The sequence below is a fragment of the Conger conger genome, chromosome 16, assembly GCF_963514075.1.
Source record: "Conger conger chromosome 16, fConCon1.1, whole genome shotgun sequence".
In the NCBI taxonomy this organism is placed as follows: Eukaryota; Metazoa; Chordata; class Actinopteri; order Anguilliformes; family Congridae; genus Conger; species Conger conger.
In genome coordinates, this window is record NC_083775.1 from 33,365,738 (window position 1) to 33,389,565 (window position 23,828).

General features: G+C 44.7%; 1 protein-coding gene and 1 pseudogene across 1 annotated transcript; both read right to left on the reverse strand.

The window, feature by feature from the left end:
• Positions 1 to 7,862, reverse strand: LOC133114320 (E3 ubiquitin/ISG15 ligase TRIM25-like). Its single transcript, XM_061223607.1, has 6 exons — positions 7,272 to 7,862; positions 5,343 to 5,438; positions 4,881 to 5,114; positions 4,573 to 4,732; positions 2,253 to 2,282; positions 1 to 1,603 (listed from the first exon to the last, which is right to left on the reverse strand). The coding sequence occupies exons 1-6, from the start codon at positions 7,860 to 7,862 to the stop codon at positions 1,077 to 1,079; spliced, it is 1,638 nt and encodes a 545-aa protein (XP_061079591.1). The 3' UTR covers positions 1 to 1,076.
• Positions 7,863 to 21,018: 13,156 nt separating this feature from the next.
• Positions 21,019 to 22,709, reverse strand: LOC133114177 (E3 ubiquitin/ISG15 ligase TRIM25-like; annotated as a pseudogene).
• Positions 22,710 to 23,828: the final 1,119 nt, after the last annotated feature.

The following is a 23,828-nucleotide window of genomic DNA, read 5'->3' on the forward strand; positions in this document are numbered from 1 at the left end:
TCCATTTTGTAGTGAAATCTGCTTCTTACAGTAAAGACAATAACCCCTCCCATTCAGGCCAGCCAACCCCACATTGGTACAAAGACACGTGAACATAAACTACTGAATGACTTTCTGTCAACAGGGTGATTATTATAAGTCTTGTGTGGAAGAAGCAGAAATGAAAGCAGAGAATCCCATTTTCCACACCCACATATTTCCTGTCTTATTCTAGCTTTATCTCTGTTCAGTTTCCGAAACATTATTTTCATCTTTTTCTCCATGTCAGGATGGAGGACTGAATTGAAAGCCTCTTGCAGTCCACTGGGTTAATGAGTGTTCAGAATTAAGCTCACAGAATTCTTGTTAGATTCTCTCAGAACTGTGTAAAATGTGTTCCTCTGACCCCAGTGTGGTAGAGGTACAGAACTGTGTAAAATGTGTTCCTCTGACCCCAGGGTGGTAGAGGTGTAGAGGCATGCCCCTCGGATCCACTTTTTTAATATTTTTCTCCATGTCAGGATGGAGGACTGAACTGAAGGCCTCTTGCAGTCCACTGGGTTAATGAGTATTCAGAATTCAGTTCACATGTTTATTAAATGGACTGTGCAGGTAATCCTTTTGACAGAAAAAGATGCTCCACCTGTTTTTCACTATTTAATCATATTATAATCCCCATAATATACAATTTCCCAATTTACAATTTTGCTTAGAACTGTGTAAAATGTGCTCCTCTGACCCCAGTGTGGTAGAGGTGTAGAACTGTGAAAAATGTGCTCCTCTGACCCCAGTGTGGTAGAGGTGTAGAACTGTGAAAAATGTGCTCCTCTGACCCCAGTGTGGTAGAGGTGTAGAACTGTGTAAAATGTGCTCCTCTGACCCCAGTGTGGTAGAGGTGTAGAACTGTGTAAAATGTGTTCCTCTGACCCCAGTGTGGTAGAGGTGTAGAACTGTGTAAAATGTGTTCCTCTGACCCCAGTGTGGTAGAGGTATAGAGGTGTGCCCCTCATCAGACCCTCAATCTTTTATGTTTTATTTACTTCTCTTCTCTTTCTCACTGCAGTGTTTTTCTCTCACTCTGGTTACAGCTGGTCTCATCAAAGATCACACAGTTTTATAGAACTTCCAGAATCAACCCAGAACCCAGGATAGAGGGGCTGAGTGAATGTGGTCTGGACTCTGTGCAGGAGGGTCATTGTATCAGAGACACTGTAGAAGGACAGAGTTCCTGCCCTGTGATCCAGGTACACTCCTATTCTGGAGGAGGGGGGAACAGGGATCTCAGTGTTAACTTTATTGTGCCTGAAAGAATATTTGGAGGGATGGCGGTAAAAACTCCAGGACAGATTATTATTTCCCAGACCACACTGATGACCCTGTCCTTTTTTCCTGCTGATGTGTTTATATGACATGGCTAAACAAACCCAATCTCCACTCAACTCAGCCTCCCAGTAACAGCGTCCAGACAGACCCTCTCTGCACAAGACTTGTGCCGTGCCATCAAATCTCTCTGGATGATCAGGATATGACTGGATCCCTCTCACATGGGTCACCACTCTGTTCCCCTCAGACAGACGCAGGTTTTTATACGCTGTGTTGGGGTCCAGTTTGAGCTGACAGGAATCTGATAGAGGAGAAAGTTTAGATTTAATATGAGGACTGGTAAGGTCTGTCTATAATTCATTATTTTCTCCTAAATACTATCAGTGTACAGCATTCATTCATTCATTATCCGAACCCGCTTATTCTGAACAGGGTCGCGGGGGGGCTGGAGCCTATCCCAGCATACATTGGGGGAAAGGCAGGAATACACCCTGGACTGGTTGCCAGTCCATCGCAGGGCACACACACCATTCACTCACACACTCATACACTGGGCAATTTTGACTCTCCAATCAGCCTAACCTGCATGTCTTTGGACTGTGGGAGGAAACCGGGGTACCTGGCGGAAACCCACGCAAACACGGGGAGAACATGCAAACTCCACACAGAGAGGTCCCGGCCGACGGGGATTCAAACCCAGGACCTCCTTGCTGTGAGGCGGCAGTGCTACCCACTGTACTTTCCATCTCCACATGTATGTACATGTGTTCATGATTGTTTCAGAGAAAATACACAATGATGGAAAAGGATAAGTTAAAGAAAAGAAAGAAAGAGTCATGCTTTTCTACTTGTTTGAGGGTACATTTCAAGTGCAATACCTTATTAAATAGACAGTGTGTGTGTGTGTGTGTGTGTGTGGGCCAGCTCAGAGTTTCAGAGTGAGCACTCACACTTTAAGAAATCCTCTCTGGTCCTGGGCTCTACAGTACGGACGTTTTTCACTGCAGAGACAGAGTGAGAGAAAAATGCACTTCTTTGGTTTTGTGTGGAATGAAAGCTGATTAAAATACAGTACTGTGCAAAACTGTGCACCTGCATAACACTGTGCAAATAATTCAATGAACGGTCCTAAATAAACGTACTATGCATTTTAAATGACATTTTAGTCATTTGGCAGAATAGTTAAAAACTGAATCAAATCAATATTTTTTGTGACCAGCCTTTGGCGTTAAAACTGCATCACTTCTCTGAGACAGCCAATGCTGTCCTGCAGTTCTATAAGACAATCAGCAGGGAGGTTGTTCCAAGCATGTTGGAGAACTTGCCACCGTTATTCTGCAGACTTTGGTTGGATCCTTGCTTCTGATCTCAGACAGACTTGATCAAGTTTTTATGTAGTCAATTGCTTACAGTAACATGTAACTTTTTTAAATGAAATGCAAAAATGTCTCTGTAAAATAAAATCTTTTGGAAAATGAATATTTGGAAATCTCAAATGTGTTCTTTTACAAACAAAAAATATTTAACAATCAAAGTCTTTATAACAATATCGATTTATGACAATATATAATATCGAATTAAAACAATAAATAAAAAAAGAAAGATATATACAGTGGTGTGAAAAAGTGTTTGCCCCCTTCCTGATTTCTTATTTTTTTGCATGTTTGTCACACTTAAATGTTTCAGATCATCAAACAAATTTAAATATTAGTCAAAGACAACACAAGTAAACACAAAATGCAGTTTTTAAGTGAAGGTTTTTATTATTAAGGGAGAAAAAAAAATCCAAACCTACATGGCCCTGTGTGAAAAAGTGATTGCCCCCTAAACCTAATAACTGGTTGGGCCACCCTTAGCAGCAACAACTGCAATCAAGCGTTTGCGATAACTTGCAATGAGTCTCTTACAGCGCAGAATTGTTGTAATTCAGCCACATTGGAGGGTTTTCGAGCATGAACCGCCTTTTTAAGGTCATGCCACAGCATCTCAATAGGATTCAGGTCAGGACTTTGACTAGGCCACTCCAAAGTCTTCATTTTGTTTTTCTTCAGCCATTCAGAGGTGGACTTGCTGGTGTGTTTTGGATCATTGTCCTGCTGCAGAACCCAAGTTCGTTTCAGCTTGAGGTCACGAACAGATGGCCGGACATTCTCCTTCAGGATTTTTTGGTAGACAGCAGAATTCATGGTTCCATTTATCACAGCAAGTCTTCCAGGTCCTAAAGCAGCAAAACAGCCCCAGACCATCACACTACCACCACCATATTTTACTGTTGGTATGATGTTCGTTTTCTGAAATGCTTTTACTTTTACGCCAGATGTAATGGGACACACACCTTCCAAAAAGTTCAACTTTTGTCTCGTCAGACCACAGAGTATTTTCCCAAAAGTTTTGGGGATCATCAAGATGTTTTCTGGCAAAATTGAGACAAGCCTTAATGTTCTTTTTGCTCAGCAGTGGTTTTCGTCTTGGAACTCTGCCATGCAGGCCATTTTTGCCCAGTCTCTTTCTTATGGTGGAGTCATGAACACTGACCTTAACTGAGGCAAGTGAGGCCTGCAGTTCTTTGGATGTTGTTGTGGGGTCTTTTGTGACCTCTCGGATGAGTTGTCGCTGCGCGCTTGGGGTAATTTTGGTCGGCCGGCCACTCCTGGGAAGGTTCACCACTGTTCCATGTTTTCGCCATTTGTGGATAATGGCTCTCACTGTGGTTCGCTGGAGTCCCAAAGCTTTAGAAATGGCTTTATAACCTTTTCCAGAGTGATAGATCTTTCTTTCTCATTTGTTCCTGAATTTCTTTAGATCTCGGCATGATGTCTGGCTTTTGAGGATCATTTGGTCTACTTCACTTTGTCAGGCAGGTCCTATTTAAGTGATTTCTTGATTGAGAACAGGTGTGGCAGTAATCAGGCCTGGGTGTGGCTAGAGAAATTGAACTCAGGTTTGATAAACCACAGTTAAGTTATGTTTTAACAGGGGGGGCAATCACTTTTTCACACAGGGCCATGTAGGTTTGGATTTTTTTTCTCCCTTAATAATAAAAACCTTCATTTAAAAACTGCATTTTGTGTTTACTTGTGTTGTCTTTGACTAATATTGAAATTTGTTTGATGATCTGAAACATTTATGTGTGACAAACATGCAAAAAAATAAGAAATCAGGAAGGGGGCAAACACTTTTTCACACCACTGTATATATATATAATAAAGTCTTGGGTGCCTAAGACTTCTGCACAGTACTGTATATTTTGCTCATGAAAGTTTTTTCAACCTGATTGAGAAATTTTGACCAGTTCCCCCTTGCAGATGTCCTCCAGTCGCTCTTTCAGTTCAGAGACAGATTTCCTCACAGCCTCAAAAGACACATGTGGACTGACAGTGATGCTGGGTAAGTCTCCAGGTCCAGGGGGGGCACAGAGAGACTGACAGTGCTACACACAGACAGACAGACAGAGAACAGTCTCAATATTATATATTGCTGTGGAGATACCAGGAGCTGATCTTTGTAAATTAGGAACACACCTCCCAAAGCATGTACAATGTACATAGTGCAGACTGTCAGAGAGCCAGTGATGTTACCTGGAGGAAATGGATGTGGTCCTCTGTGTGTGAAAGCTGCTCCAGCCCAGCATCTCTCCTCCTCAGCTCAGCAATCTCCTGCTCCAGTCGCTCCAGGAGTCCTTCAGCCCGACTCACTTCAGCCTTCTCCTGATCTCTGATCAGCTCTTTCACCTCAGAGCACCTTCTCTCAATGGAGCGGATCATCTCAGTAAAGATCCTCTCATTGTCGTCCACTGCAGCCTGTGCAGAGCGCTGTTAGGAGACACAGAGAGAGAAGGCCTGCACATTTTAACTACGCCTTACACTCAGCCCTTACAGGGACCCCAGAGAGCTTGTTCCCCACAGTGTGGCTCAGTGAGATTGAGCCCCACAGGGCTGGAACGTGACCCGCCACTGGGCTCCTGACTGGCTGACTGGAGGAGAGCCCTGACTGAGCTCCAACATAGTCAGCTGTGGTGTTCTCCTCTGGTCAGTACCCACCTTGACTGACTGCACAGCCTGCCTCAGTTCCTGCAGCTCCTTCTCTCTCTCCTGGATTCTCTGCTGGAACTTACTCTGTGTTGCCCCCAGCTGCTTCTGTGGACATATTATTTTTATGTAACATGTTAACAAGGTACAGTATATCCTGTTTTCAACTACATTATCATATTCCAAATTAAACAGGACTACGACATGTTTCAACAGCAGACTCATGCAGCGTGTAGCATTGCCTCCACCACAGCAAAAAGTTATCGTGTTTGAATCCTAGATGACGGTCTTTCTGTTTTTAGTTCTCTTTTTGTCCACATGGATTTCCTCTTCGTACTCCAGTTTTCTCCAACAGTCTAAAGACATGCAGGTTAGGCTAACTGGAGAGTCTAAACTACATTAGGTAGATAAATAAAAGTACAAATCCAGTCTGTCTCTCACTCTCTCACTCACTCATGTAGCTGAGGGGTGCATTGTATCAACGCCACTGTGTCCTTGTTTGCAGAATCTGATCTTTGGTCCATAGTGTTTACATTACATGTCCTGCATGTGACCTGTGTGCTTATATGTCCCTGTGGCTTGTATGGTGCTGAAGTGCACAGAGTAATACAGGCAACGTCGGCATGGCAACAGACAGATACCAATATGTGTGAGCCCTGTGAAGTTATGAACTCTGCAACAGTAACTGATGGTAAGACAGTGGAGAAAGGCTATCACTTAACCCTTCTATTATGTCTGGGATCATTTTGAACCCATTTATTGTTTGACATCTCTTAAAAATCTGTTAATCTTGTTTCATATTGATAGTCTATGATTTTTCAAACTTTCTAATTTAGTGGAATGAAATGGTAAACATACTGCTATGCTAAATCCTGTACCAACGTTGCATACAAATGTGTTGTGTGGGGTTCTCTTGACCCCCAAATGTTAGAAATTATACAACCATTTTTATTTTTTGTGCATAATTCTGGTGGCACTTTCACATACAGATGCCAAACTTTCACTTATTGTACCTTCGGGTCGAAAATTTGATTTTTCATATTTATGGATAAAAGGCTAGTCATTTTGGAATCAATAAGAAGGTGACAACCAAAGTGGCAAACTATTTCGATTACAATAATTGTGTGTTGATCTGAACTGTTGGTCTTAATTTAACCCCAGACATAAGAGGTCAAAAGATCTTAACATTATAGGAGTGTTAATGTTTAATATTTCACTCTTTTCTTCAGGGTCAAAATTGACCCGCCACTATGATCTTTTTTCAATTTGAAATTTGGTGACGCAGTTTGTGATAAGTTACAAGCTTTTTCTTCATGCAAAATAGAAATTGGGGTTTTAAATTCAATTAAGCTGCTTTATTTTAGAAGTTTAGTGAAGGTGGATCATTTTTTACCTTTAGGACAAGGGTAAAAAACTGAATGTTGAGACTACATTAGTATTAGCACTTAAATTTAATATTTACTGCACTGATAGCCCAATTGAGAGAAGGCTTTGGATGCACAGCTGGAATCAGGAGTGGTGGAACTGTGTTCTGCACTCTTTGAGTGACTCCCAGTGGCGGGACATTTTTAGAATATCCAGAGCGACGTACAGTTGATTAGACTAAGCAGAAGACAATACCCCCCGGGAGCAGTGCAGGGTTAAGGGTCTTGCTGAAGGGCCCAACGGCTGTGCGGATCTTATTGTGGCTACACCAGGGATTGAACCACCGACCCTGCGTGTCCCAGTCGTGTACCTTAACCACTACGCTGCAGGCCACCCCTGCTTCCTGTTTACTGCTTTATTGCTGTGTACTTCAAACCTGGAAGTGGCTGCATTTCTCATAGTTTTCAACATTTAAAAATGTAATAAGTAAGCATTCAACATATTCCATAAAATACAATTGATAAGTCTGCGAGTTGTCACTACAATCACTGTAATTGTGTGTAATTGTGTTCTTACCTGTTTCTCTGTCCATTCTGCTTCAGCTGAGACTGTATCATGGCCTCTGTGTTCATCCATCGTACACAACAGACAGATACACTGCTGATCGGTACGACAGTAAACTTCCAGCAGTTTGTCATGATGAGAGCAGATCTTCTCCTGCAGGTTTCCAGTGGCTTTGACCAGTTTGTGCTTCTTAAATGCAGGAGATTCATAGTGAGGCTGGAGGTGAGTTTCACAGAAAGAGGCCAGACACATCAGACAGGATTGAACTGCTTTGTACTTTCTCCCAGTGCAGGAATCACACACCACATCTCCAGGTCCAGCATAGCAGTGAGCAGGAGCAGCAGCTTGGAGTCCTGCCTTCTTCAGTTTCTCCACCACATCAGCCAGTATGGTGTTTTTTCTTAAAACAGGCCTTGGGAAGAAAGTCTCTCTGCACTGGGGACAGCTGAAGACACCAGTATGATCATCCTGATCCCAGCAGCCCTTAATACAGCCCAAACAGTAACTATGTCCACAGGGAATAGCCACCGGATTCTTCAGTACATCCAGGCAGATCGAACAGCTGAACTGGTCTTGATCCACTAAGATACTGGCCTCAGCCATTCTGCCTCTCACACTGACAGAGCAGAGTTTCTGTTTCTCTGAAACTGCGTGACAGAGAGGGGGGGAATTACTTCCTGGTTCTGCGCATAGCTGCAGGAGGTGTGGTGTTGGACTGAGGCCAGGCTGAGCAGAGCAGTGAGTGTAGAGAGCAGACTTTCAGCACGTAATGAAACACACTCTGTAATGTGGTAAAGTTCATTTTGTGTTTGACGTTCGACTTTTGGACTTCAATAGCTGTTCAACAATACAGGCCTGTTATGTCCGTAGAGACCCAGGCGCAGACCATGGGATAATTAAGAATTGTATTTATTTAGGTCTAAGTGTCAAAAGCCAGGTAATCCCAAAAACACTGCGCCAAATCGAGTTGCAAAAAGAATGGTAAATAAACAGCCCAAAGTCTAAATCCAGAAGGCAGAAATGCAAAAGGGGTAAGGCAAGCGGGAAGTAGAAAACACAAAGCGAAGATCAAAACCAAAAACTGGGAAAAACAACAAATCAAAAGGGCAAAGGCAAACTCGGATTCAGGCAAAGGTGTGTCTCAGGAATCTCAATCAATAACAGGCTTACACAGAATTGGCACTGAAATGATGATCAACGTTCTAACAAAGTTACTATCAGAGACTGGGGTTTAAATACATGAGGGGAAAGTACATACTAGGTGTGGCACGGGAGTGAGGGGGGCTTAACAAATAAACACCAGGTGGGGAACATAATGGGGTAGTAATACAATAACAAGGGGAAAACGAAGATGCGAACTGGACACATAGACCCACATGTAATACAGACGGCTCCAGATTAGGGAGCGGACAATTGCTAAGAGTTAGGAGACGTAGTGCTAGAGGGAGGCAGGTGCGAACACTTAATTGAATCAAAGCAAGTAATCAGTGATAGAATAGAGAGGCGGAGTTACAGAGCAGAATCAAAGTTAGTTACATGATTAAATCTGAATCACCCCAAACTAGTGGCTGTTAGTTGATTAGTTAGGCAGACAGTGTGTTAATATAATTAGTACGGTACAATATCTATGTTAGTTGCTATAAATTTATTAGTGCTATCTACAATTTGAACTGGCGAAAAAGCAGGAAGTAAGAAAATGCAAGGCTGAGAAGGAATCGTTGAATCTTTGAAACCCAGAAACTTCCAAAACCGCCCGAATAGTGCAGCACGCAGACAGGGAAGTGACTAGGGCTTGGAAACATACAGAAACAGACATCACAGGGGAGACGGATGCAATACTATGAATGAATAACCAGATATGAAATAATGAAAAATCATGAATTACAAGAATAACGAAAATAACTAACAGACAGAATAACAGGAACATTACAAGGCCACAGTGCTGAAAATAACTTTGGTATCAAGAGGAGCTCAGAGATCGCAGCACAACATGAACATACATGCACAACCCCTGGATCCCCGGGGAGTTCCAATGTTAATATTTCAAGAGCTTCCAGGTCACTTCCAGGTCACATGAGCTATTAACTCCAGACCAATGCAGCTAAAGATTAATTGAGTTTACTTTAAGTACAGAATGGTGTATAGTTTCTCTAAATCTTTTTAAAAAAGAAGGGAAGATGTTTCTGGTTCTGAGCAGGCCCGCCTAGATACTAACCTTATTTTAATCCACACACAGGGACAGGGACTGAGTTTAGTTTAGTTTCTGTGAAACGCCATGACAGAGAGAGTGGGAGTGACTTCAAACAGTTGCAGAAGGTGTGGTCAGCAGAGGCTGAGCAGAGTAGGCATTGTAAAGAGAGAGATGTGATCTGTCTGGTCATCCCTGTTCTATCCCTCAGGTTTAGAGATGGACTCAAGCCAGAGTACAAGACAGTGGGAACTGTAGCAGCACTGAGCTTGCAGTCACTAAGGCATCGCTCTGTCATTCGATGCCGTTGCACACCATGGCCTGGGGATCACACGCCGGTCCTGCCAGATCCAAGTATGGCGGGCCCATGAGGGAGAGGCATAATTGGGCCGCTGCTCCGAGCGTGTGGGGAGTGACTCGGCGGGGAGGGTTGGAGGCGTGGTGGTATGGTCAGGAGAAGGCCACAAAACAGAGGAAGAGCCAGAAGAGGCACATGGTCTCCTGTGGAATGAGGGCCACCATTGTGGACCATGTAATCAACCATGGCAGATGATGTGGGCCGGTCGGTGTCTTCAATTATACAAACATTCAGAAGAGAAAACAGGTGCTCATTATTCATGCTATTTCAGTTTAGAGTCGATGCATGTTTGACGTTCATGAAGAAAAAATGAACTGTGATGTATTGGTGATTTACAACTAAAAAACTAAAAAAGCCTACTCTGGATCCCTCCATCATCCAGAACTACCGCCCGGTATCTCTTCTTCCTTTCCTTTCTAAAACTATAGAACGAGCCGCTTCTACTCAACTTTCTTCTTTCTTTTCTAACAACAACCTGCTAGACCCCCATCAGTCTGGCTCCGTCAGTGAGTCACTCCATGCCGCACGAGCAGCCTCCCTCTCCTCTGTCCTCATTCTCCTAGATCTCTCTGCTGCCTTCGACACTGTGGATCACTCCATCCTCCTGTCTGCCCTGTCAGCAACGGGCATCTGTGGCACAGCCCTGGACTGGATTGAGTCCTACCTCTCTGGTCGCTCCTTCCAGGTTGCCTGGGCTGGTTCGGTATCGACACCTCGGCCCCTCGCCACAGGAGTTCCCCAGGGCTCAGTCCTAGGCCCGCTTCTTTTTTCTCTTTACACTTGCTCCCTTGGCCCTGTGATCACTGCACATGGGCTATCCTACCACTGCTACGCGGACGATACCAACTCTTTGTCTCGTTCCCGCCGTCTGATTTGCAGGTTTCAACCCGTATCTCTGCTTGCCTGAGGGACATCCAGAGCTGGATGGACAACCACCATCTAAAGCTCAACCCAGGCAAGACTGAAATGATATTCATCCCTGCTAAAACCTCTCCCCATCTGGATCTCTCCATTTCCCTCGGGGATACCACACTCACGCCGTCACCCAGTGCAAGGAACCTCGGCGTGGTGATGGACAGCAGACTATCCCTTTCCGAGAACATTGCAGCGGTGACCCGGTCTTGCAGGTTCTTCCTATACAACATACGGAGAATCCGCCCCTTTCTCTACCCCTACTCGACCCAGCTCCTGGTCCAAGCGATGGTTCTGTCCCGCCTGGACTACTGCAATTCCCTCTTGGCTGGCCTCCCAGCGTCCGCCATCAGACCCCTCCAACTCATCCAGAATGCAGCAGCTCGTCTGGTCTTCAACCTTCCCAAATACTCACACGTCACCCCCCTGCTTACTTCCCTCCACTGGCTGCCTGTCATGGCTCGCATCAAATTCAAAACATTGGTGCTAGCCTTCCAAGCAGTTAAAGGGTCTTCGCCAGCTTATCTACAAAAAATCATCAGACCCTACACCCCTGCCAGACCTCTTCGTTCAGTCTCCACAGGCCACTTGGCACCTCCCCCTCTCCGAACCTCCACCTCACGCTCACGACTACTGTCTGTTCTGGCTCCACGGTGGTGGAACAAACTCCCCGTTGAGGTCAGAACTGTAGAATCTCTCCCCACCTTCAAGCGCAAGCTGAAGACACACCTCTTCAAGCAGCACCTCTCCCCGTCCCTCCCTACCTCCCTGTGAACCTTAATTGTTGTCTCTGTGATGTGCTTTGTGTATCGGTATTTTTAGTTGGCTAGGTAAGCAGTGTTTGGATAGTTCACTTTGGTCACTTTTGCTCTGTTTGTTTGTTTATTTGTTCTCAAAAAAAAAAAAAAAAAAAAAAAAGGTTCACATCCTTATCTTTGTTGTACAGGTAGCAGTTGAAATTGTACTTCCCTCTAGGGTCTTTCAGCGAACTTATCCCTGGTTATGCACTTTGTTGTACGTCGCTCTGGATAAGAGCGTCTGCCAAATGCCAATAATGTAATGTAATGATTCCTTTGCATTGTTGTGTTTTCTGTTTACTGTATTGCACTCTGTAACTGTAAAATTGATTCTCAGCAAGTGAGATTGTTGTCCAGTCTCTTACAAGTGGTGTTTTCCATATTTCAGTCTGAAATATTGTACTGAAGAAAGAGAGACTAATTTGAAGTTACTGTAACAAATGCTCGACCAAAGAAAATATTCCCTGTCAAAATGACAGTTTCTCAAACCATTTTGACTGTCTTGATTTCAAACAATGATAAAGGGACTTTTCATTTTGATCACACTGAGTAATTGAAACAATGAGTTTTTGAGTGAGGGACGCATTTTTGGTGGTGAACCATACCATTTCACTGTATGCATGAAATGTTTTGGCAAATGCTCCTACAAATGTAGTGGGAAATGGGCCAAAGCGATTGAAAAAAACAAATAACATTGGCTACAGCTAAAGGCATTCAATAAGCAGCAATGTGATTTTCTCTTTGGCCCTCCATTGATTACAGTGCCTGCCAATCACCTTGCAGGACCTTCACATGGCAGAGATGCAGCTCACTTGAAGCTCGTACAATCCAGGGGTTACCAGAGGTATTGCAGTTTATTAAGCCTCAATCTCCCCATTGACATTCATTCAAACTATGACTTTACACTGGCAAATTTATGCTATTTTGGACAGTATGTTTAAATTGTAAAATTTCTTTCCACTGAACGAATTGGTCTCTCATGACTCTTTTTTTTCTGAGCTGCACAGAAGGTATACAAATGTTTCATTCCTATTCACTCCTTCCCGTTTAGGTATGCAGTGTGCATGACCTAGTGCCCGTAGGAACCCATGGAAATGATAAGCGGAAGCTGTCTCCAGGACTTGTATATCTCCATGGACACTCCTCACTGTTTAACTCTGGGGAGTATACCAAAAAGGAAGCTTAACATACCCAAGGTTTCTTAGCATTAGCTGGATTCACATAACCAACAACTGCAACCAGCCTGAACCGGTATCACAAAAGTTTGCGATCAAATGGCTAAGTGATGACAAGCTTTGTTAATGAAGTTTTCCCCATAAAAGTGTCAGTATCAGCAGAAATTAGCCAAGCCTACAACAGTACTGATCACTGATATCGAAAGATTTAATGACGAATACAAAGACCATTAAACATCCATCCATCCATCCATTATCTTAACCCGCTTATCCTGAACAGGGTCGCTGGAGCCTATCCCAGCATACATTGGGCGAAAGGCAGGAATACACCCTGGACAGGTCACCAGTCCATCGCAGGGCACACACACCATTCGCTCACACACTCATACCTATGGGCAATTTAGACTCTCCAATCAGCCTAACCTGCATGTCTTTGGACTGTGGAAGGAAACCAGAGTACCCGGAGGAAACCCACACAGACAAGGGGGGGGGGGACATGCAAACTCCACACAGAGAGGCCTCAGCCGACAGGGATTCGAACCCAGGACCTCCTTGCTGTGAGGCGGCAGTGCTCCCCACTGCACCATCCGTGCCGCCCGACCATTAAACAATTAAAATTAAAAAAATGTTAGCTTGTGTATATTTGTTAGTTAATCCCATCAGTGGGCTCCAGAATTATTGGCACCCTTGATAAAAAAGAAGAATCTTTATTATTATGTATGTTTTCATTAAGTAATGACGTTTCTTTCTGAAAACCATAGGAGCCAAAATTGGCCCCCCCTTGTCTAATCCCTTCTGCAAACACCCCTGCTGAACATGACAGCCATGAGACTTTTCCTATAATTTCTGATATGGTTAGAAAACACATTTGGCGGGATTTTTGACAATTCCACCAGAAATAACATTTCAGAATCATTGATAACCTTGGATTTATGCTTATGGACCTCTCTTCCATTCTGACCACAGGTTTTTAATGGGATTTAAGTCCGGAGACTGAGGTGGCCATTGCAGAAAATGGATGTTGTTTTTTCTGAACCATTTCTGTGTGAAATTTGTATTGTGTTTCGAGTCATTGTCCTGCAGTCAATCTACCTACGACCATGTCCCAGCTTCTAACCAGATTTTCTGCCAAAATGTCTTGGTACTTTGTTGAATTCATTTTGCCATTGATCTAAAATAGTGCCCCTGGACAACTAACAACAGAAAATATCCAAATCATCAATGATCCAGCTCCATATTTGACAGTATCGGTGCAGTATGAGGTGATTCTCCGTGGATCATTCCTCATTCAATTTTGGTCTCATATGACTACAGCACTCTCTTCCAGTCATAATTTCAATGATGTTTGGCAAACTCAACATGCTTGGTTTTGTTTATTGTGTTCAGTAAGGGCTGTCTATGTGCCAGGCTTCCATGGTGATCTACCCATTACCAGACTTGTGACAGTCAATTACCATCTGTCTTTTCCAAATGGACAGTTCTTTGGCTTTGGCTGAAATGCCAAAAGCATGACAAAGGCATTTTGCATGTTTGTTCACCTCTCGTGAAACAGGAAGTGATGGAGTGACACAATATGGTTCCTGAACTTATTTAGTTGCCTCTTGAGATGGTTGATGGTTGGCATTTATATAGCACCTTTATCCAAAGCGCTGTACAATTGATGCTTCTCATTCACCCATTCATACACACACTCACACACCGACAGCGATTGGCTGCCATGCAAGGCACTGACCAGCTTGTCAGGAGCATTTGGGGGTTAGGTGTCTTGCTCAAGAACATTTACATTTACATTTTTGTAATTTGGCAGACACTTTTAATCCAAAGCGATTTACAAGTGCATAGGTTCTACCATAAGTCAAAGCATCACATCCAGAACGAGCAAATTAAACATAGTCGTCATCATAAGTGCAATTTCTTTTTTTTTTTTTTTTTTTTTTGGGTTAGACAAGAATAGGGATATCAGAAAGGAGGGGCAGGGGAAATCAGGAGGGAGGACTAAGGTAGAGTTTGAAAAGGTGGGTCTTGAGTCTGCGTCGAAATAGGGGGAGGGATTCTGCTGTTCTGACAGTGGTAGGCAAGTCATTCCACCACTGAGGAACCAGAACGGAAAACAGGCGTGAACGTGCAGCTCGACCGCCAGGTGCACGTAGAGAGGGAACCATAAGGCGACCAGAGCTGTGAGTGGTCAGGACCAGAGAGTGGTCTAGCTGGGGAGTAGGGAGTGATCAGGGATTGTATGTAAGGTGGGGCAGTCCCCTTAGCAGCCTGAAATGCCAACACTAGGGCCTTGAAACGGATGCGTGCGGCAATAGGAAGCCAGTGGAGGCCAATGAGAAGCGGGGTGACATGAGCCGACCTGGGCTGACTGGTGATCAGGCGGGCTGCATCATTCTGGACCAGCTGGAGGGGCTTGATGGCACACGCTGGAAGACCGGCTAGGAGGGAGTTGCAGTAATCCAGGCGGGAAATGACGAGCGCCTGGACTAGGAGCTGGGTGGCTCTCTCAGTCAGGAGATGACGGATACGGCGTATATTATACAGAAAGAACCTGCAGGTTCTGGCAGTGGAGGATACTTGTGGAGCCAGGGTGAGGCAGTTATCAAGAGTCACCCCAAGATTCTTTGCCGTACGGGAGGAGGAAACTACAAAGTCCTTAACAGTCAGTGAGAGGTCGATTGACGGAGAGGACTTAGCAGGGATGTAGAGAAGCTCAGATTTGGCAAGGTTGAGCTTCAGGTGGTGGGAAGTCATCCACGCAGAGATATCAGCCAAGCAGGCAGAGATCTGTGTGGTGACTTGGGTGTCGGGGGGGAAGGAAATAAAGAGTTGGGCGTAAGAATGATAAGAAAAGCCATGGGAAGAGATAACAGAACCAAGAGACATGGTGTATAGCGAGAAGAGGAGAGGCCCAAGAACTGAGCCCTGCGGGACTCCAGTTTGTAGGGGGTGAGGGTCGGAGACTGAGCCCCTCCAAGTCACCTGGTAGGAGCGACCAGAGAGGTAGGAGGAAAACCAAGCGAGTGCAGACCCTGTGACACCCATCCCAGACAGCGATAAGAGCAGAATCTCATGATTGACTGTATCGAAGGCGGCCGACAGGTCGAGGAAGATAAGGACAGAAGAGAGGGATTTGGCTTTAGCAGAGTGGAGTGCCTCAGTGACCGCGAGCAGGGCAGTCTCAGTGGAGTGGCCACTCTTTAAGCCAGACTGGTTGGGGTCATGGAGATTGTTCTGGAGAAGATAAGTGGACAGTTGGGAGCAGACCGCCCATTCCAGAGTTTTAGCGATAAAGGGAAGAAGAGAGACAGGCCGGTAGTTGTTCAGGGCAGAGGGGTCAAGAGCAGGTTTTTTGAGCAGGGGAGTGACTCTGGCCCTCTTCAGGGAAGAGGGCATGGTGCCGGAAGAGAGGGAGGTGTTGATTAGAGAGGAGAGAAAAGGGAGAATGTCATCGGATATAGATTGTAGGAGGGGAGAGGGGATGGGGTCAAGAGGACAGGTGGTCGGGCGGTGGGATGTAAGGAGTTTCAATGTGTAAGAACACTTCGACACACCCAGGGTAGGATTTGAACCGGCAACCCTCCAACTGCCAGACGACTGCTCTTACTGCCAGATCCGCCTGCATCTCCCAGTCTGCTGCTGTGTAGAGCTCTTCAAAGTCTTTGCTGCATTCTACCCTGTTCTGAGAAACTTTTTAAAAAACGTATTTATCAATGCAGTACATATTCTGCATAAATACAGAGTTTGTTAAACCATCTGGATTACTTTTTCAACACACTTTACCTGTCCCACTACTTCTGCCAATCCACCTATTTTAAAGATCTGTGAGTCAATCCAACACTGCCAACAAGCTCCCTGTATCTCTGTGACCTCATTCTCTATCGTGGGTGTGGCCAAATAGAAACTGACTGACCATGTTCCTGACTGAGTGAGTCATACGCTCAATCAAATGTGTCAGTGATTCTGGAGTCCCAGAAGCACCCCTGGTTGTTTCAGTTTGTCTCATGTACAGATGCATTTATCACCATATCCACCAGAGGGCGTCAGTGAGCTGCATACTAAGAACAGCCTTCCTTGTCATGTGATATCTACACATTTTAGATCTGCTGTTGAAGCAGTTTATAATTACATTACATTATTGGCATTTGGCAGATAATTATAATAATTATAATAATTATAATTATTATGAATAGAATTTTGGCGGCACGGATGGTGCAGTGGGTAGCACTGCCGCCTCACAGCAAGGAGGTCCTGGGTTCGAATCCCCGTTGGCCGGGGCCTCTCTGTGCGGAGTTTGCATGTTCTCCCCGTGTCTGCGTGGGTTTCCTCCGGGTACTCCGGTTTCCTCCCATTGTCCAAAGACATGCACGTTAGGCTGATTGGAAAGTCTAAATTGCCCGTAGGTATGAGGGTATGAGTGTATGAGTGTATGAGGGTATGAGGGTATGAGGGTATGAGTGTATGAGTGTATGAGTGTATGGGTGTGTGTGCCCTGAGATAGACTGGCGACCTGTCCAGGGTGTATTCCTGCCTTTCGCCCAATGTATGCTGGGATAGGCTCCAGCCCCCCTGCGACCCTGATCAGGATAAGCGGGTTCAGATAATGGATGGATAAATAGAATTTTGTTCCAAAACACTGGTGGAGCTCCCCTCCTCACTGCCTACTACTGTGGGTCCTCCAGAGGGCTCCTTGGTGCTCCTGTTTTGCCCTCTTTTCCTGCTATACTTAAACAGCACTCTCCTTCTCTTGAGCCCTCCATCTAATTTAAACATGAGGATATCAAATGTAGGCACGTTTCTTTCACCATAGAAAACCCCTGTAGGCAGTGGCTTAGTGAATTCAGTTTTTATTGAAGATTTGTTCATAAAGAATCAGAAATAACTTGCACAAAAATTATATAGGACACATGTTTTTGGAATTGTAATGATTAATTTAAAGGCACTTCCATTTTGTACTGATATCAGCTGCTTACAGTAAAGACAATAACCCCTCCCATTCAGCCCTGCCAGCCCCACATTGGTGCAAAGACACGTGAAGATAAACTACAGAATGACTTTCAGTCAACAGTGTGATTATTACAAAGCAGTATAAGTTTTGTGTGGAAGAAGCAGAAGTAAAAGCAGAGAATCCCATTTTCCACACCCACATATTTCCTGTCTTATTCCAGCTTTATCTCTTTTCAGTTTCCAATCCATTATTTTTATCTTTTTGTCCATGTCAGGATGGAGGACTGAATTGAAGGCCTCTTGCAGTCCACTGGGTTAATGAGTGTTCAGAATTCAGTTCACATTTTTATTAAACGGACTGTGCAGGTAATCCTTTTGACAGAAAAATATGTTCCATATGTTAATCATATTATAATCCCATACAATTTACAATTTACAATTTTGCTCAGAACTGTGCTTCTCTGACCCCAGTGTGGTAGAGATGTAGAACTGTGTAAAATGTGCTCCTCTGACCCCAGTGTGGTAGAGGTGTAGAACTGTGTAAAATGTGCTCCTCTTCCCCAGTGTGGTAGAGGTGTAGTGTAAAACCCCACGCTAATCCAATGATGGAATTTAGCGAGGGCTGACATGTTTGTCCTTCTGGTGTTGCTGGAAGAATATTAGTAGGGTTAAATAATAATGACCGCTATATGGAGAGTCTAGATCATCTAATGGATAAACCATGTTACAAAGACAGTAGTACCACTCTGCCTTTCGCTCTTTACTGGTCTGGGCTGACCAAGAATCTCCACAGTAGCGTCAATACAGTTACCTTCGTTATCTGACTCCATTTAAGATATAATTTAGAAATTTGGGTTTGAAACATACGCGAACCTCGGGAGTGATTACACTTGACTCTTACCTGCGCCACCATTACTCAATATATGCTCCCACGATTAGCATTTATTGCTGAAATCTCAGTTCGGCGGCGAACTCAGAGGCTGAGGGTCTAGCCAACACAATACATGCAAAACACTGCCATGACAGTTGTGAGCCCAGGTCGGCGTGCATTAAATGGGCTCCTTAGAGCTAATTTGACAGGAACCAGCGTCGTAACGCCCATGGGTTCCCTTTGCACCAAATTACAAGAGCCATGCACCACCAATCCTTTTATGGGCCGAACTTGACGGCCTCTCAGCTTAGAACTACCACGAATGTACCAAGCCACTGATCAGTCGATCTTTTGTCACCATTTCCCTCTGAGTATTCAGTTGTAATTTAGGCTGAAAAAGGTACAAGATGAATTAGAGTCATGGAGATCACGCAAGTTACAAACAAAATAGTTTATTCGCAGACAGGTAGGTTATTAGCTTTAGAATTCCAATAGTCAATTACAGAATACACAAATTAAGAATAGAGATAGAGTAAATCAGCATACCTAGCCTGCGTTGGCTACACACAAACAAAGAGTAGAACATGCAGAGTGTGGGAAGCCGATTACGGTTTTCCGTTGCTACACATACACGTACAATATGCTATGTGGGAAGTCGAATACGATCTTCCCAGATTGGTCTGTCTCCCTTGCTTTTATACCAAATCATACGTTTGAAACCAGGTGGCAGTGCCATAAATCAACCTGGAGGGGTGGTCAAATCTGGAATTTAGACCCCCACCCTTGGGGGTTGTTAAGTAGGGAAAATGAGTTGATTCTCAGAGAGGACGTGTAGGTTTTCCCTTGAGTTACTGAAACTATGGTTTATTAAACTAAATTTGCTATGAAATGTATCTCATCCGATTCCTTGATTTTACTGGATCACATCCATACCAAACAGATTACCCTTATGTTTTATTATGTTGCAGTTATCATGAAACCTCCCTCCTGATTATCCATTTTACATGCACTCCCTGTTATCATTACATAAGACTTAATGCAATAATATAAGGATCACATGGACAATGTTTTCAAGGTTTTACCGGGTCTATTTACGATCTCAATAGCAGTTTTGAATATTTAATCTAGGAGAGCAGTCACCAGTGTAATGACAGCAGTACCCAAACGAGGGCACTGTGGGAGCCTTTCCCATCGGAGGTGCCTGGTGGTGGGTCACGGTTCCCATGACTTATTGACCCCTCAAACTACTACATCTTCCCCTTCATGATAACTGTATTATGCTGTAAATATGTATTTGTGCCTCTCATGGTAATATACATTTTGGATAAACCTGATTTGGGTGGCACGGATGGTGCAGTGGGTAGCACTGCCGCCTCACAGCAAGGAGGTCCTGGGTTCGAATCCCCGTCGGCCAGGGCCTTTCTGTGCGGAGTTTGCATGTTCTCCCCGTGTCTGCGTGGGTTTCCTCCGGGTACTCCGGTTTCCTCCCACAGTCCAAAGACATGCACGTTAGGCTGATTGGAGAGTCTAAATTGCCCGTAGGTGTGAGTGTGTGAGTGTGTGAGTGTGTGAGTGAATGGTGTGTGTGCCCTGTGATAGACTGGCGACCTGTCCAGGGTGTATTCCTGCCTTTCGCCCAATGTATGCTGGGATAGGCTCCAGCCCCCCTGCGACCCTGATCAGGATAAGCGGGTTCAGATAATGGATGGATGGATAAACCTGATTTGGGTGAAGGAAAGGAAAGGAGACAAAACCCCAGATTGCTTGGTTTCCCCAAAATCCAGGCCTTAGTTCCTGACCCTAAAAGTGAGTCACCCATCTGGAATTTAGAGCCACCCCCACCAGGCAGTGGTCAGGGGGCTAAAACAAATTACTTCTACAGAGACAGCTTTTGCCTAGTTTCCCCTGGGCTCCTGGATAGTTATGATATCAAAGGTAGACTGTTACAAAAACTAGACCATTTCACCAGTTGCACTGACCCAATCAGAATAACACCAAACATTACTACATTCTGACCTGGGATTATCATGAAACATCTTTATGCCATCTCCAGTATTCCTGTGCTCAAACCCTGAAGGAATGTGAGAGAAGGGGGTTTCCCCAGGGGGCCCAAGAAGGCTCCTCCAGGAATCCTTCTCTAGTTCTCCCCCACAGGCATGTGTGCCAAAAGGTGGGGGCTAACAATGTATGCTCCAGGAGGGGGAAGTCAGCAAGCTGACCAGCGCATGAGACCAAATGCTAATTATTACTGGCTTACAGTAGAACTGAGTAAAATGTGTTCCTCTGACCCCAGTGTGGTAGAGGTGTAGAACTGTGTAAAATGTGCTCCCCTGACCCCAGTGTGGGAGAGGTGTAGAACTGTGTAAAATGTGCTCCTCTGACCCCAGTGTGGTAGAGCTGTAGAGGTATGCACCTCATCAGACCTAATGAGGTGCATGCCTTTTATGACGTATTTACTTCTCCTCTCTTTCTCCCTGCAGTGTTTTTCTCTCACTCTGGTTACAGCTGGTCTCATCAAAGATCACACAGTTTTACAGAACTCACAGAACCAACCCAGAACCCAGGATAGAGGGGCTGAGTGAATGTGGTCTGGACTCTGTGCACGAGGGTCATTATGTCAGAGACGCTGTAGAAGGACAGAGTTCCTGCCCTGTGATCCAGGTACACTCCTATTCTGGAGGAGGGGGGGACAGGGATTTCAGTGTGAACCTCATTGTGCCAGAAAGAGTAATTGGAGTGATTGTGGTACAAACCCCAGGACAGGTTATTATATCCCAGACAACACTAATGACCAAGTCCTTTTCTGCTGTCTTCATAAGACACGGCTATACAACCCCCACACCCACTCCACTCAGTCTCCCAGTAACAGCGTCCAGACAGACCCTCTCTACACAGGACTTGTGTCGTGCCATCAAATCTCTCTGGATGATCAGGATATGACTGGCTCTCTCTCACATGGGTCATCACTCTGTTCCCCTCAAACAGATGCAGGTTTTTATATACTGTGTTGGCATCCAGTGTGAGCTGACAGGAATCTGATAGAGGAGAAAGTTTAGATTTAATATGAGGACAGGTAAGGTCTGTCTATAATTCATTATTCATTATTCTATTCTAATACAATAATTGTGTGTTTATCTGAACTATTGGTCTCAATTTAACCCCAGACATAAAAGAGGTCAAAAGATCCTAACATTATAGGAGTGTTAATGTTTAATATTTCACTCTTGTGTTTTCTTCAGGGTCAAAAATGACCCGCGACTATGATCTTTTTTCAACTTGAAATTTGATGACGCAGTTTGTGATGAGTTACAGGCTGTTTCTTCATGCAAAATAGATTTGGGGTTTTTAATTCAATTAAGCTGCTTTATTTTAGGAGTTTAGAGAAGTTGGATCATTTTTTACCCTTCGGACAAGGGGAAAATACAGACTGTTAAGACTACACAAGGGTTAAATGTAATATTTACTGCACTGATCGCTGCATTTCTCATAGTTTTCATGAACATTTAAAAATGAAATTCATAAAAACATTCAACATATTCCATAAACTACAATTGATAAGTCTGCAGGTTGTCACTACGATCACTGTAATTGTGGGTAAGAGCTCCAGTCCCTACCTGTTTCTCTGTCCATTCTGCTGCAGCTGAGACTGTATCATGGCCTCTGTGTTCATCCATCGTACACAACAGACAGATACACTGCTGATCGGTACGACAGTAAACTTCCAGCAGTTTGTCATGATGAGAGCAGATCTTCTCCTGCAGGTTTCCAGTGGCTTTGACCAGTTTGTGCTTCTTAAAGGCAGGAGATCCATAGTGAGGCTGGAGGTGAGTTTCACAGAAAGAGGCCAGACACAACAGACAGGATTTAACGGCTTTGTGCTTTCTCCCAGTGCAGGAATCACACGCCACGTCTCCAGGTTCAGCATAGCAGTGAGCAGGAGGAACAGCTTGGAGTCCTGTCTTCTTCAGTTTCTCCACCACGTCAGCCAGTATGGTGTTTTTTCTTAAAACAGGCCTTGGGAAGAAAGTCTCTCTGCACTGGGGACAGCTGAAGACACCAGTATGATCACCCTGACTCCAATAGCCCTTAATACAGCCCAAACAGTAACTGTGTCCACAGGGAATAGTCACTGGATTCTTCAGTAGATCCAGACAGATCGAACAGCTGAACTGGTCTTGAACCACTGAGATACTGGTTTCAGCCATTCTGCCTCTCACATGGACAGAGACAGAGTTGAGTTTCTTTTTCTCTGAAACTGCATGACAGAGAGAGCGGGAACTATTTCCTGGTTCTGCGCACAGCTGCAGGAGGTGTGCTCTCAAGTGCGGTGAAGTTAGTTTTGTGTTTGATTTTCGATTTTCAGACTTCAATCGCCCTTCAACGAAACGGGCCACAGTGCACAAAATAACTGGTCACAACTGGGCTTGATCCATAAGACCTGCAGCCTGTGACATTGTACTGCTCAAATGGACAGAGTTTAGTTTCAGTTCAGAATGGTGTATAGTTTCTCTAAATCTTTTTGAGAAAGAAGGGAAGATGTTTCCGGTTCTGAGCAGGCCCGCCTAGATACTAACCTTATTTTAATCCACACACAGGGACAGGGACTGAGTTTAGTTTAGTTTCTCTGAAACGCTGTGACAGAGAGAGTGAGAGTGACTTCACACAGTTGCAGGAGGTGTAGTGAGCAGAGGCTGAGCAGAGTAGAGTCAAGCCCTGATATGACAGTTACCTTTTACTGCACATACTGACAGAGACAGCGTTTAGTTTTGTTTCTCTGAAACGGCATGATAGAGAGAGTGGCTTCCTGCCAACAGTTGCAGAAGGTATGGTGAGCAGAGGCTGAGTAGAGTAGGCATTGTAAAGAGAGAGATGTGATCTGTCTGGTCATCCCTGTTCTATCCCTCAGGTTTAGAGATGGACTCAAGCCAGAGTACAAAGACAGTGGGAACTGTAGCAGCACTGAGCTTGCAGTCACTAAGGCATCGCTCTGTCATTCGATGCAGTTGCACACCATTGCCTGGGGATCACACTCCGGTCCTGCAAGATCCAAGTACGGCGGGCCCATGATGAGGGAGAGCCATAATTGGGCCGCTGCTCCGAGGGTGTGGGGAGTGACTCGGCGGGGAGGTTTGGAGGCGTGGTGGTATGGTCAGGAGGAGGCCACAAAACAGAGGAAGAGCCAGAAGAGGCACATGGTCTCCCGTGAAATGAGGGCCACCATTGTGGACCATGTAATCAACCATGGTTTTACAATGCCAGAGGGCTGGTTGATGATGTGGGCTGGTCGGTGTCTTCAATTATACAAACATTCAGAAGAGAAAACA